The sequence below is a fragment of the Podarcis filfolensis genome (genome assembly GCF_964270895.1).
Source record: "Podarcis filfolensis genome assembly, chromosome: 3".
Lineage (NCBI taxonomy): Eukaryota > Metazoa > Chordata > Lepidosauria > Squamata > Lacertidae > Podarcis > Podarcis filfolensis.
Genome location: NC_139606.1, coordinates 10,784,503 through 10,798,701, shown reverse-complemented (window position 1 = coordinate 10,798,701; position 14,199 = coordinate 10,784,503). Strand labels below are relative to the sequence as shown.

The 14,199-nt window shown below is 44.4% G+C and overlaps 3 protein-coding genes across 12 annotated transcripts in view; 2 read left to right on the top strand and 1 right to left on the bottom strand.

The window, feature by feature from the left end:
- The window catches only part of CHGB (chromogranin B), an 89,701-nt gene extending 86,458 nt beyond the window's left edge, over positions 1 to 3,243 (bottom strand). The window contains exon 1 of the mRNA XM_083606507.1: positions 3,101 to 3,243. The gene's annotated coding sequence lies outside the window, so the exon portion shown is untranslated. The remainder of the gene's footprint in view (positions 1 to 3,100) is intronic.
- FERMT1 (FERM domain containing kindlin 1) overlaps positions 1 to 14,199 on the top strand; it is a 637,654-nt gene that overhangs the window by 222,137 nt on the left and 401,318 nt on the right. The window lies entirely within an intron of this gene.
- GPCPD1 (glycerophosphocholine phosphodiesterase 1) overlaps positions 1 to 14,199 on the top strand; it is a 51,961-nt gene that overhangs the window by 12,965 nt on the left and 24,797 nt on the right. For 3 of the 10 annotated variants that reach the window (XM_083606528.1, XM_083606523.1, XM_083606522.1), the window contains exons 2-4: positions 10,346 to 10,426; positions 11,764 to 11,860; positions 12,723 to 12,807. In XM_083606528.1, the coding sequence (XP_083462654.1) occupies positions 10,378 to 10,426; positions 11,764 to 11,860; positions 12,723 to 12,807 (231 nt within the window). In that variant the 5' untranslated portion in view covers positions 10,346 to 10,377. Of the gene's footprint in view, positions 1 to 3,265; positions 3,800 to 3,837; positions 4,841 to 5,741; positions 6,310 to 6,825; positions 6,912 to 10,345; positions 10,427 to 11,763; positions 11,861 to 12,722; positions 12,808 to 14,199 lie in introns of those variants that run through there. The other 7 variants (XM_083606521.1, XM_083606527.1, XM_083606520.1 and 4 more) reach the window with 6 other exon arrangements.

Below are 14,199 nucleotides of genomic sequence, written 5' to 3'. Positions count from 1 at the left end.
TGCAACCAATTTACTGGATGATAATAACCACAGATATAGGGTATTGGCCGATACGGAATATATCAAGCACTGTGCAATCAGAGGTATGGGGGAGAATAACATCTACCAGAGATGGGAGAAGAGTTTATTGAGCCATAGCTCAGTGATAGAGCATCTGTCTTGCAAAGGGGAAAGTCCCAGGTTCAATCCCCAACATCTCCAGATTGGGAGAGACCCCTGCCTGAAATCCTGGAGAGCCGGAGCCAGGAGGTGTGGACAATACAAGCTAGGTAGCATGGGGGGCCCGTGGCCCTGGGCACAATTTTGTGAGGGGGCGCCCCCACAGGAGACTCCTTCATCGGATCCTGGCTCTGAGCGAGGAGCTGAGCCTTGGCTGGGTGCTTGTGCCTGGTCGCAGCTCCGCTAGTATGACCCAGGAGAGGAGAGTATGTGAGTGGGCAGCAACGATGCCACCCACCTTCCTCAGCCGTGGAACGCCTTGCACCCAGCCACAGCAGCTCTGCTGCCTGATCAGGCTTGATCGGGCAGCAGAGAGCAGGAAGAGAGTGGGTGGCAGCTTCTCCACCCCTCTCATCCCCTGTGACGTCCAGGAGGGAGCCTTCTCCCCCCCCCCCTTTGGGGGTGCACTCTGTGCACCCGCCCCGGGCAGCGTGGGCATATGCTCCGCCGCTTGGTGACCAAAGAATAGAATATCATTTATTACGGCCATAGGCCCATACAGGTAAAAACAACACATAAATAACAGCTTGTGCCGTAAGGAGAAAAAAAAAGCAATCGCTAAAACACCACTATAACAATAAAATACTATAAAATGGAAAGGCATACTACGCCTTAATTAGCTTGTAGAGCTCCTTGGCGTCGCTTTTGGGAAAGGACAGCAACTAGGAACCTAGCCACCTTCAGGGTCGTGTGGGTATCCTTGTCCTGCAAGATTTGGGCAAGGTGGAATTTTGGTGGGGTACCCTCTAGTTTCTGTATGATTGGTCCCAACAAATTTGCCCGTGGCACATTAAACAAGGGGCAAGTGAACATAATGTGCTGGAGCGACTCCGGCGTCACCTTATCACATTCGCACACGGCGGGGGCTTGGCCCTTTGAGAACCTATGTCTCAGGACATTGGAGGGAAAAACGTTAAACCTCGCTTTGGTGAAGGCCAATCTATGTGCAACAGTCGAAAGGGAGGAGAGGTATGATGGAACGCAGTAAGTTAAAGTGATACCAATGTTCTGGGGCGAACAAACACCTCCCCCCAGCGTATAATTTCGCTGTAAATCTATGTCATCCAGTCTTTGGCGGATCAGTCTCTGAGCAGTGATTTGGTCTAGTTTTAGGGAATCTGAGGGAGAGATTCCATAACTCAGGAGTTTGGCATGAATTCTACTAGTCCAAAGGCTAGAGAATTCATCTCGCCATAAGCATTGGACAAGGTAATGGTTTGGTAATCTATGCCACAATGATAACCAGTAATTGAAGACTTGCTTCCACAGGCAAGTTTCTAAGGATGCGACCTTCAATTCTAGTCGCATGGCTGCGTTGCTTACGCACAGGGGGAGCATTAGGAGCCGACGTAGGAATTGGCTTTGCAGAGTCTCAAGGGGAGCAAGATCTGTCATCACGGCCCAGAGCGGGGCAGCATAAGCAAGCACGGCAACCACTTTTGCCTTGAACACCTTTAGGGCCGAGGGAACATGCAAAGCTCCGTCCGAAAAGAAGAATCGGAGGAGCGCATATGACAAGGTTTTGGCCTTATTAAGTAGGTGTTGAATGTGAGCTTTCCACCCCAAATTGTATTGAAAAATAACTCCTAGGTATTACTTGGTGACCAAATGATCTGACAAGGGCTGGCCTGTCCATGAGGATGACCAAGACGGTTGCCTCAGGGGGCAGAATCTAAGGGGCACCTCTTTCCACTGGAGAAGCAAGGAGCAGCAGTTGTGGCTTCTAGCAAGGTCTTGTAAGAGCCCTGGAACCTGCTTCCCCGCTTTGCCTAAGGCAGCAAAATGGGACACCCCTGGATCCGACTCAGTGCGTATAAGGCAGCTTCCTGCATTCCCATAAGCATTCATTTGAATTTGTTGTGGGGATGTCAGACGTCGCCACTTCAAAGCAAGTGCCACCCCACGCTATTTTCTGGTGTCATTGCTTTGCTTCATTTCTTGATTTGGGGGGGCAGCTGCCCCCCTCTTTGCTATGCCCGTTTTGGGAGAGAATCCTGTCTGAAATCCTGAAAAGGCAATATACAAATTCAATTAACAGTAACATTCAATGTTTAATGTTTTATTATATTTTAAATAGGTTTGGAAGCCGCACAGAGTGGCTGGGGCCACCCAGTCAGATGGGCAAGGTATAAATAATAAAATTATTGTTATGATTATGGAATAGGACATCCCTGTTTTCATTGCAGAAATGTTGTTTGTTTGTGTAATATTATCTGTAAGCCCCTTTCAGTCACAACCTTCTGACAGGGACTGAAAGGGGCTTACAGATAATTTTATATATATATATATATATATATATATATATATATATATATTACATACACACACTCCTGAGCTTCCCATACATGAGCAGGCAAGTGTGTGTGTGTGCGCGCGCGCGCTATATACATATATCTGTAAGCCTGGATGATATTATTATTATTATTATTATTATTATTATTATTATTATATTGATATTATTATTATCATCATTATCATCAGTGCTTTTTCTGGGGGGACGCACACCCCTAACCATTTTGTGATTCTTTGTACTTCTGTCCATTTACTGTATTTATTTTTCCCCATTTGAACTATAAAACGGTGATATTCTTGAGTCAAACCGAGAGTACCCCTAAACATTTTTTTTTCTGGGCATGGTCGGCCAATTGGTGTCAAAGAAGGACAGAACATTTTTTATGTATGCTGCATTTTTTAAGGGGGAAAAGAGCACGGGTTGTTATTATTATTACATACCCTCCCAATATATTACTGTATATATTAGTAGCCATAATATTCCTCGCTCTTCTCACGGGGGGGGGGGGCAGGGGCGGGAAATAAGCGGGTTAGTCGGCGCGAAACCCGACCGCGTCTGAGGAGACCATGAACGTGCGACGAATCTCACCCGAAACCGGCGGCGGCGGCAAACCGGCTTGGCCTTTCCTTCCTTCCTTCCCTTCCTCCGCCGGTCACTCCGCCTCCGCCCGCCCGGCCTGCCCGCCTCTCTCCCCTCAGCTTTTGCCAAGGCCGCGCTTTCTAGGAAAAACCGCCGCTTGCCCCCTCGCGGGCGGCTGAGGCGGCTTCTGTCTCTCTCTTCCCCCTCCCCCAACCCCTTCTCTCCCACTCCCTGATTGGCCGCGGCCGTCACGTGCTCCCGGGCGCCGGCTCCGCTCCCCTCCCCCCTCCGCCCGTGGCGGCTGCGCCGGTGGCGGCTCCGGCCGGGGCGGCTGTAACCGGTTTGAGGCAGGGAGGGGAAGAGGCTCGACAGTCGTCAGCGCCGCCGGCTTTATCCTCGCCGAACCCGGAGAGGAAGTCTCGCCGTCGCCTCTTCTCCGTGGGCAGGTCAGTCACAGAAGATGGGGTCGCGCGTGGCTGTGGGGGCTGCTTGTGGGGAGGCGCCTACGCCTTTTTTGCGCGTTTTGCTGTGAGGAAACCTGTCTTCTTCCTCCTCCCACAGCCGCCCCCCCCCTTTCCTGCCCCGTGTTGGTTTAATCCACTCCCCCCCCCAACAAAAACGCCGAGCTAACGGTAGGATTCGAACTCCGCACTCGGCCGTCATGGTGTGCGTGGGGGGCGGGACATGGGCCGCTGGGACTGTGTGTGTGTGTGTGTGTGTGTGTGTGTGTGTGTGTGTGTGTGTAGAAACCTCACCCTTTAACAGCAACCCCGTTTGGGAGGACTGGTCCTGCGTGGGAAAAGCGATCCTGTGCCTGGAGGGTTTTTCTACGATCCTCTGCGGAGATCCCCGCGTCGCAGTGGGGTTAGATACCAGATGGCCCCACGGAGGCACCTTTCCTGTTGTGAACCGCCCTGGGATCTTTGGATGAAGGGGGGTGTGCAAATTTAATAAGTAGTAGTAATAGTAAAATCTTCCATCTAACTGCGATTCTGTGATCTAATAGTAGTAATAGTAATCATCATCATCATCATCATCATCACATCTTCCAAGAGTGATTCTGTGATCTCCTTCTTTGACAGCTGGAACTGCCCCTGCTAATAGGGAAAATAGGCAACTTCCTCCTGCTGAGCCTGAAACAACCATCTTAACTCAGGGCTTATCCATAATTCCCAGCTTTGCCATGGAGAGGATGGAAACTGAGCGCGGAACTTTCTGTATGTGCTGCTGTTGCTGAGATATTTGCCCCCAACACAAGCTCGGCAAAATGGTTGTTTTTATAATGTTACATTTTTCTCTTCCTTCCTTGATTCGTCAAGGAGGTCAAGGTGCTGACTCCCTCACCTTTCATCTTTACAACGGCCTTGGGAGTTGAGTCAGGTTGAGAGATGGTGGCCGGGTGCAAGGTGACTTGCGCAGTGAGCATTGTGGTGGATTTGAACCCGTTTCCTCCATGCCAGCCACTGTTCATCTTCATTGGGCCCAAGGAGCTTCCATAATTCCAGTTATGCAAGATGGGACATGGCTTAAGTTGTTTACTGAATGTGCCCATCTTCCCTTTTCTCTCTGTAGGATGACCAAGATGCAAAGGAAGACAGCAGTACCTCTGCAGTTGTAACAGCTTTGTAGATGAGGGAACTTCAGCAGGTGCAACTTCCTGTGCAGAGAGAGGAAATGTGCACCTGTTGAAAGCATAATCTCTACTACATGACAATCGGAGGTGCAAAGTTCTTTCCTTCTTACTATCTGGCAATTCTTACTTTAAAAAAAGAGGATAAACAGGAAAATGATGCCATTGGTGTGACTAACCAAAGAGAGCCAGTGTTGTGTAGTAGACTAGACTTCAGCAGAAGCAGGAGAGTGCAGTTCTACTTGTTAAAAGTTCAACAAGAGAAGCATATTCTGTATTGGGCAGGGAAAAGTGAACCCCTCTTACAGTTTTGCTTTATTTAATTATAAAAGTATTTCTGTTCCGCCATATCAGAAAATATCAGAACATAAAATAGAGACAAAGAACAACATGGCCCTTCTTTCCCACTTATAATCCCTGCAGATTTATAAAGATCTTATTTCTCTCTGTGGTTTGCAGAGGTGGGAGAGGAATCTAACCTGTGTTTGAGCTGTACTTCTTCAGACTGCAGGTGGGAATTCACATGACTGAATACTTTTCCGTGTCTAAATAATTTACTGCATATATATTTATATTACAGGCTTCAGGTTACAGACTCCGCTAACCCAGAAATAGCACCTCGGGTTAAGAACTTTGCTTTAGGATGAGAACAGAAATCGTGCTCCGGCAGCGCGGCAGCAGCAGGAGGCCCCATTAGCTAAAGTGGTGCTTCAGGTTAAGAACAGTTTCAGGTTAAGAACAGACCTCCGGAATGAATTAAGTACTTAACCCGAGGTACCACTGTATTTATATTTATTCTGGCCTGTGAGGTAGAAGGCTAGGTTAGCAACCTTCTCCCTGACATTACAACTTTGTGTGGAAAGAGTTGTTTTGGTATGTGAGTTCACGTGAGTTCTCACCAGCAATGTGAAATTGTACAGCCTAGGCACAGATTGGCCACTGCAGTGAAACCGCTAGTCTCTCCCTCTTCTTCCTCCTCAGTGGTTTTGGCGGTGTTACGCAATAGTCCCTTTTTATTCCACCTCTCTAAGAGTTATATGGGACAGGTAGTTTCATAATGCTCCTGGTTAATCCAGACAGTGGTCTGTCTTGCAGAGGAGGGAAAGAAGAGAGGTCTAGGTACTGGTTTGGCTTCTGTGTCCTTGTCTGCCTCTTTGGTGCAGAGTATGTGGGAAAGATGCCAGATCCTCCTAAGAAGCTGTCATGGAGCTGGGGAGAAGCCAGCCAGAGAGAAGGGCGTTAGTGAAAGGTTTTTAATTATTGTCTTTGCTATTGGTCATAGCCACACAGACTGGGGTGGCAGGAGGCAAAGAAATGTGTTAAAGGTCTTTCTACGTTATGTAATGTATGTTACGATAAAAAAGCTGGTGCCAGCTGATATGGAGCAGCTGTCTAGGGAGGAATGTGACTGTATTAAATAACATTAAGCTAGCTGCAGCATGGATGACGGACTCTTTTGAGCCTTATATATCCTTAAGAAACAAACAAGCTCTTCAGACGTGAAGGTTTTGAAGAATAGCAGTCCTTTAAGTGGGATGTTATAGATGCCTTCTGTGTACAGTAGGGAAAACTATACTACTTTGTATAGGTATGTAAGCCATTTTTTTAAAGATTGATGATAATGTGCACATACATTTGCATTTGATACTCTTGTAAACTTGGCGTTAAAACAGTAGACAGTCATTGGGATTTGTTGGCTTACCTGTGATTCTGTTTACCTTTTTGTATATCTCAGTCTTAATTGTTTTAAGCAAAATTAATCACATTGGCTCAGGATTGTGGAATTTGAACATAAGCTTCAGTATATAGACCATGTATTTCTTGTATAAAAAGTACCAGATAGACTTGAGTAACATAGCATAGGGTGACTTAAAGCTTCCAGTATGTGTCCGTTGACCTCATCTTGTAATTCTCTGACAAATTTGTTATCAACCAGTTTATCTCTTCTCCAAAGCAAATGAAATACTTGCAGTGCAATAATAAACAAGCATGCTAGGCAGTAATTGTGTTGAAGTACATTGTGATGCAAGTTATTTATGTTCATTTATGGTAGCGATTAAAGAATTGTACTCTTCCAACTGTACTATTGTGTAGCATAGGCAAAGGGGCTCTCTGGACCCCTCTCCTGTGATGTGAGGAGAAATTTTGCCAGGACCCTCCCCTTCTTAAACATCTCAACCATTCTGCTCTGTAAGTATGTTGGCATGGCAAATAATAGAGAGGTGCTGAGGTACCTAAAGGAAAGTCTTTGTACCTACCTAAAGCATCAACAACTCACACTGGGGAAAGAGAAGTGTCAGTATGGAGTCTATATTGCACATTTCAAAATATGGTTTCTCTTAAAAACAGTTGCTGACCAGGGTGTTAAAGCAGTAAGGTGGTTTAATCCTAAATACACTTAGGGCTTTCTGACCTGAGGACTAATATCTGAAGCAGATTTGGGTTATTTGGGGTGGTAGTGGTGGAGAGGAAGGTGAAGTCTCATTGGTGAGTAGAGGTCTGTCCTGCTCATATGCCACTGGATTTCACCCTTAGTTAATAGTTTTCCGGCTTAAGATCTCATACTAAGTATGTATTCCTCAAAGCATATCACTTTTGTTGTTGTTGTAGAATACAATTCAGCACCTCAATTTTATAGGGCTATATCTGAAAGAAACAGAAATACTTCATTTCAGTTTATCAGTAGCATTCTGCATTGATACCATGCAATTCTCCCTCCTGAACTTGAGTAGGCTGTGATGCTGCAATGCAGCATCAGAACCGTATATACTCTGGTTGATTTATTTCTCTGTGTGAAGAAGTTGTCTTGTCAACACTTTGGGCTATCAGCTGAGAAATAACTTGGATGCTGCTGTTACAAATCCTGCAGAGTACACAGATCCTTTGACCGACGTCATGGAAATTATGCAGTTCCACCGATGGATATTAGTTCTACTTTAAGGAAAATGGGTAGTAGTCAGTGCAGTCCTACTCCGAGTAGATCCATTGAAATCAGTGGTCATGGATAACTTGGGTTCATTAATTTCATTGGGTTTATTCTTACTAGGTCTACAACCTAATGTTAAGACACAACTGCATTTTTTAAATTTAAAAAAAACATCATTTTAATCGATTTCATCCCCCCTCCTTATTGCACAAAGCCAGTTCTGCATTTTGGTATGTTTCTGCCCAAAACGGAACTGCTGAGCACAGTAGCTTGTAATTGTATGGGCATTTTAGAACCGTGGGGTGTGGGTGTGTGCGCTGCCATTCTTTCACTTTTTGTTTTTAAGCTTCACATTTTGTTTTTAAGAAAATGTCAGCCACTCAGACGTTTTCTCCTCGAGATCAAGTTATAAAACATTTTAATAAGAATGGAAAGCGATGTTTTGAAGTCTCCCCAGGCCCAGCTGCTTCTTCCTCTCTCTTCATCAGAAAAAGCAGCTGTGGCTTCTCCTTTCCTTAATAACTCTCCCTAAAGACTCCTGCCACTGTTCCCTGCTACACAAAGTTTGTGTGGATAGCTGTAGTGCGGCTTTTTTGATGTCCACAGAGAGCACATGATCTGAAAGAATATCACTTCTTCAGAACGATGCCAAAGACAGTGTGACTGCAGAATGAATCTCCATGCATCTCCACAGATCATGCAAAGCCAGGAAAGCTCCCTGCAGGGTTTCATAGTCCTGATATTTACAGCAAAGTACCAAAACAAACAAACAAAAAATTTGCTGACCCCGATAAATAGCAACCCGCAGAAATATTGTAAACATATGTAAATGTGTAGTTTGACTGCTTCGGTGCGTGAACTACAAACTCAACCTAGCTTATCTCACACAGCTGTTGTGGTGATAAAAGTAGGAAGGGGAAGGCAATCAACACAGTCTGGAGCTCCTCCTGAGAGGGAAATTGAGATACAAATATACAAAACATATATGCACTCAAAACATATTGGCTGCCTTGATTTTAAAGAATATTTGCATTAAAATACACAGGAAATTTAACTGCAAGGTAAATTGTTTTGTGGATGTAGTTGCTGATTCTTTTTGCATTGTATATATTTGTTTTATGGTGACTGTATAAATAACAGCTCAGTGATGACAAGCAGGTCAGTAGTGGTTGCCTGGATGACATGGAAAATCGGCAGGGTGCTATAATATATATATTTTCTCATTAGAAGGAAACATCTTTTATTTCAAGGGAGGTAAAGGTAAAAGGACCCCTGATCATTAGGTCCAGTCGTGGCCAACTCTGGGGTTGCGGCACTTATCTTGCTTTATTGGCCGAGGGAGCTGGCGTACAGCTTCCGGGTCATGTGGCCAGCATGACTAAGCTGCTTCTGGCGAACCAGAGCAGCGCACGGAAACGCCGTTTATCTTCCCGCCGGAGCGGCACCTATTTATCTACTTGCGCTTTGACGTGCTTTCGAACTGCTAGGTTGGCAGGTGCTGGGACTGAGCAACGGGAGCTCACCCCGTCACGGGGATTCAAACCACCAACCTTCTGATCAGCAAGTCCTAGGCTCTGTGGTTTAACCCACAGCACCACCCGCGTCCCATTTCAAGGGAGGTACTTCTGAGTAAAACATACCAAAACCAGCCAGTTGTGTTTTATACACTCCTAAGAGTAAATAAAGTAATGTTTGCTCCAGGAAAGTGTTTTAACAAACATACCCCAGTACCTTCCTGCATCCAGCTTCTCCTGCTTTTTCTGTTGCTCTTTGGTGGGGATGGTCCACATTCCTTCCTCTGATGGCTTAGCAACAGTGATTAAGTGTCCTTAGCAACTGTGCTGCCTGTTGAGTTGCAGAAGCATTAGAGCTGCCTTCGTGTTTTGCTCTCTAACTTCCTTCAGAAATGTCCAACTGAGTGACTTTGGGGGGGGGGAGAGAAAATTAAGAATCTGGGGCCTCTTCTGGTCCTGTCCCCCCCAAATCTGACCTTTTCTACCCATCTGTCAGCAGGCCCTGCTCAGTACTGCTTCATTTCCAGCTCCTAATCTCTGGAAATTCTGATTCAGTGTCAGAATTGTCCCCAGACATGGGTGGGAATGAACAAACTGAAATTTAATCCACACATGGCAGAGTTTCTGTTGATTGTAAGCAACCTTACAAATATTTTTATTCTTTAAAGTTGGGATATAAATCAGGTGGGGAAACTGAGGCCTGGGGACCAAATGTGGCCCTTTAAGCCTCTCTGCCTGGCTCTCATAATTTTCCTCAGGCCATACCCCTCACTGGCCTTTCTTCACACCTTGGATGTTTTTGCCTGGCTTGAATGTGTCCCTGAACTCTGATAATTCCTCTTGGTTGTCTGCATGGAAGATAGAGAAGGATGTGTGAGTGTGTGGAAACTAGCCTACTGTGCAAAGGTAAAATTTGTGTTCTTTGCTCACATTTGCCTCTGGCCCTACCCTCTCCTGACATGTGGCCCTTGGAAGATTCTCCAGAAGGGAATTCGGTATAACTGGATTTTTTTAAACAAAGGTATAATATTGAGAGAAGACAGGAGTGCCTGTCGTGCTCTGGTCCATGGGGTCACAAAGAGTCGGACACGACTAAACGACTAAACAACAACAAATAATATTGAGATGTATACAGAAATGACCTGCTCCTAAACTAGTGCTTTTTTTGCCCCCTTTCTCAATAGGGTACAGCAGCCGTTGAACGTCATTCACAAGCATGTCACCTTGCCACATTACCTTTGAAGTAAGAGGAATACCACCACCAGGTACAAAACACTTGTAATAAGCTTTGGCTTTCTGACATGCAAGCATATGCATGCATACTCACGTCCCTTGTAAACTTTGGCACCATTGTTTTTTCCAACCCACTTGTATTCTCTTCCTCTTTAGATATAATTTTTTATATATATAAAATTGAGTACCCTACAAACTTGGTCCTCTTCACACAGCTTCCTAGGTCTGTGTCTGCCCTCTTTCGACCTCTCTTTATATCTCCACCCTCCACTGCTGAGCTCTGCCAACAAAGCTGCATTGATCTCATAACAACTGTACTGTCCAAGTCACCTACTTGATCCTTTTCCCTTGCCAGGTGACATGTTCAGAAATATTACATAATGGCCCAAGCTCACCAGGCAGCAGACAAGTTATTGGTGTCTCAGATAACAGTCAGTTGACTGTTTTTAGCTTAGAACACATGACCTGTATAAATGCTTACAAGACTTATTGAATGTAAGAATGTGTTGCACAAATGTTCCTACAAGGCTGACCAGCAGCTTGTACACAGCTTTCGGATATCATTTCACCTCTCTCCACCCCCCTGCCCCTCCCCCCCGGTAGATCCATATAGTGTTATGTGTGTATCGAGTAGTGCTGGGAATGGTATTTCACTGCAGTGAATAAATACTTAGGTTGCCACTTTCCAGGCTCGCAGTAACGTACAGATTATCTGTTTCCTTTTCTTCAATCCTTGCTTTGTTACTGCAGAACAGCCTGCTTTAGTGAAGTAATTGTAACTAATTAGCAGCCCTCCCCACCATAAGCGTTTAAAGGTTATCTGCTAACAGACTGATACATGGGCAGGGGCTGTTCCCAGAGGGCTTTAGCACCCCATTGCTGGGCTTTTTGAGTGAGAGAAAGACTGAGAGTTGAATGCAAAAAACGTAATTGTGTGACTGGAACAACTTCCATTTATACAACAGAGCTGTCCCTCACTCTTCTGCTGCCCATGTCCCCTCAGATCTCTTCCAGGGGATTAGGAGAACCTCTGGAGCAGATGGTGGGGGGACATGGCAAGAGGAGAGTGAGCAGTAACTTCATGAGATGCAACTCTTAGAGATCCCCCCCCCTTAAGTCTGCCTTGCCTTATGTGTGATTGGACAGGCACATAAATTCCTCCTCCTGCTTGTTTAGTTCTATGATTTTCAGATAGCGTTTTGAATATTCTTAAAAGAAAAGCAGTTCAGAAGTTGAATAATTTTGAGTCTGCACCTGTTCTTAGTGTGGGCCTGATACGTTACACAATATTGGCAAAAGTGTATTGTGAAAACTCTTAAATGTTCAGAAGCTTTATTGTATGCTTTCTAGTATATATTTCTTTTTCTAGGAGAAGTTTTGGCAATATGTGGCAGTTGCAATTCTCTGGGAAGTTGGGATCCCCAATCCGCAGTAATCCTACAGCCAGAGGAGGAGGCTGGTGATGTGTAAGTTTCTTTCAATAGCACATTTTGAAATTCACAACCATGCATGCAGGCTGGCTTGACACCAATTATACAGTTCAAGTGCTACTTCTTGTTCTTTACCTCGACTTCTGAGCACCTCATTCTAGAAGACAAATGACACTTGAGGTGGATTATCCCTTCTGGCTTGGTATGTACTTCAACCCTGCTTAAGCACTTGAATTGCTCACATTTGTTTCAAGCGTGCCTGTAAAAAAGTACTTTCACCCACGTAACACATTCAACTACAGTGTCCATCACCCCAGTAGCATGGCCACTGGTCAAAGATAATGAGGGGTGTAGTCCAACAATATATGGAGTGCCCATTGGCTACCCCTGCATACCTTCATCAAATGTTACCTTTTCCCCAGCCCCTTCCAGTGTGATTCAGAAAGCTACACAGTGAGTTCTTTGCATGCAGTAGGCATCTTGTTCCTTTTCTTTACCCCAGCAGTTTCCTCTTGCCTCATGAGAAGAGACAAATCTGATGTAGCTCTAAGGCCCCTAAGTTCAGTTTTTTAATACTATCATAGCGGTGGTTGCACTTTGGCGGGGGGAAATCCCTGGTGTCTGCTTTTCTCAAATATAACTGAGAACTCAGCCCTTATTGGATCACTGTGCTATGAATGAGCGCCACTCATTTTCCACGTGCAGCTAATTGCATGGATGCTTTTAAAATACATAGTGTCACAGCAGAAATTGCCCTTTGAAACAACATGGAAGAAAAAGTCAGATACCTTGTATTCCGAGGGGTGTGCGCACACACAGGGATTTTTAAAGCAAGTGTCATTGTTGTACAGCCATCCTATATCTTTTCTAAAATGTTTTCAAAAACACTTTTCTGCAGTCTGCTATGGAGAACTACAGTTCCACTTCCTAGGGGAGATGATATTGAATATCGATACTTTCAGGGGACCTTTTTAGAACCCCAGGTACGTATGCCTAGATAAGCACCAATATAACTTGTTGACTAACTCTTAGGGATAAGTTCCCAGTGGTATGGCGTTTGGAAATAGCCCACAGTATAGTTGGCTGTTGGATTCATTTTGAATTCAATTCTCCTGTTTTTAACTTCAGTAAAAGCTTCCTATCCAGAAAGCAGTTGTGTATGAGACCTTGAATTCTGTGTGGAGAGTGTGCCTGCATGTAACCTTCTGCACAGTATTTGCAAACCACAAATCACTGCTTCCCAGCTTGCGTGCTGATCAAAATACTTATGTAAACTGATGCATGCCGTGATCTGCAAATCTCATGCTTTTCCTACCCAAGTGCTTTCTATGTAAGAAAGATGTAGAACATGAAGCATATCAAGTTAACTGGTGCATTCAAAAAAAAAAATCATGTTGCTTGTAACTTGTATTTAAAGAGTTTTAAACATAGCACAAGCATTTAACATACTAGCAACATAAGTCCAGCAGTAGAAAGTGGCTAGATTTTGCCTAAGTAGTTTTGCAGCACACACTAGAAATCGGTGAAGGCTTGTGGACTCATAAGCCAGAACCCTTGCCGAAGTTAGATTTTATCCCTTTCTGCCCACACCCTTTTAAATATTGTCAAATGTCTAAACGTAGTGGGTTTTATTTTAAAGAAAAACAATCTGAAGTAAATCAAGATCCCTTGTAATACATGCAAACTTCACAGAACGTATTTGGTGAGTTTGTTTCCTTTTAAGTAGGTGCTCTGTATTGTGCACTCTGTAAGTTCCGTGTGATGCAGAGTCTTCTGTGGTAAGTATGAATTTTATGGAATAGCAGAGTAGAGACAAATGGAAAGAGCCCATATTGATGGACACTGTGAGCCTCGATATTGGCAAAAGCGTGCATTTTTATTGCAGGGTGGTTATTCTAGCATAAAGAATGTATTGTTCCCATGTGAGGATATAATACAGTGAAGCTGAAAGCAGGAGCGATACTAAGAACACAAAGTAGAATGTGGCGACTGACTGTAACATAAGTAAACGTAACATTAAATGCTCCTGTGTATTGAATTAATAATCAGTGCTTTCATTAAATGGCTCTTCCTGTTGCATTTTTCCCATTTCTAGTCATTTCACTTAGCCCTGATTGGTTTTAATGACTGGAATGTATTGTAGTCCTTATTATTATTATTTGTTCAATTTATATACCGCCCTTTATCCAAAGATCCCTGGGTGGTGTTCAACATTAAAAATACATTGCAAAACATTCGCATTTTATTATAAGTTGAGAAACTGCCTACAATTAGACTAAGGCTGATATAAGAGCCAAATGAAGGGGTTTTAATACACAGAAATGTGTCAAGTGTCATGAACCAGGAAATAAAACAGACTTTCTAGTTGCAGTCTT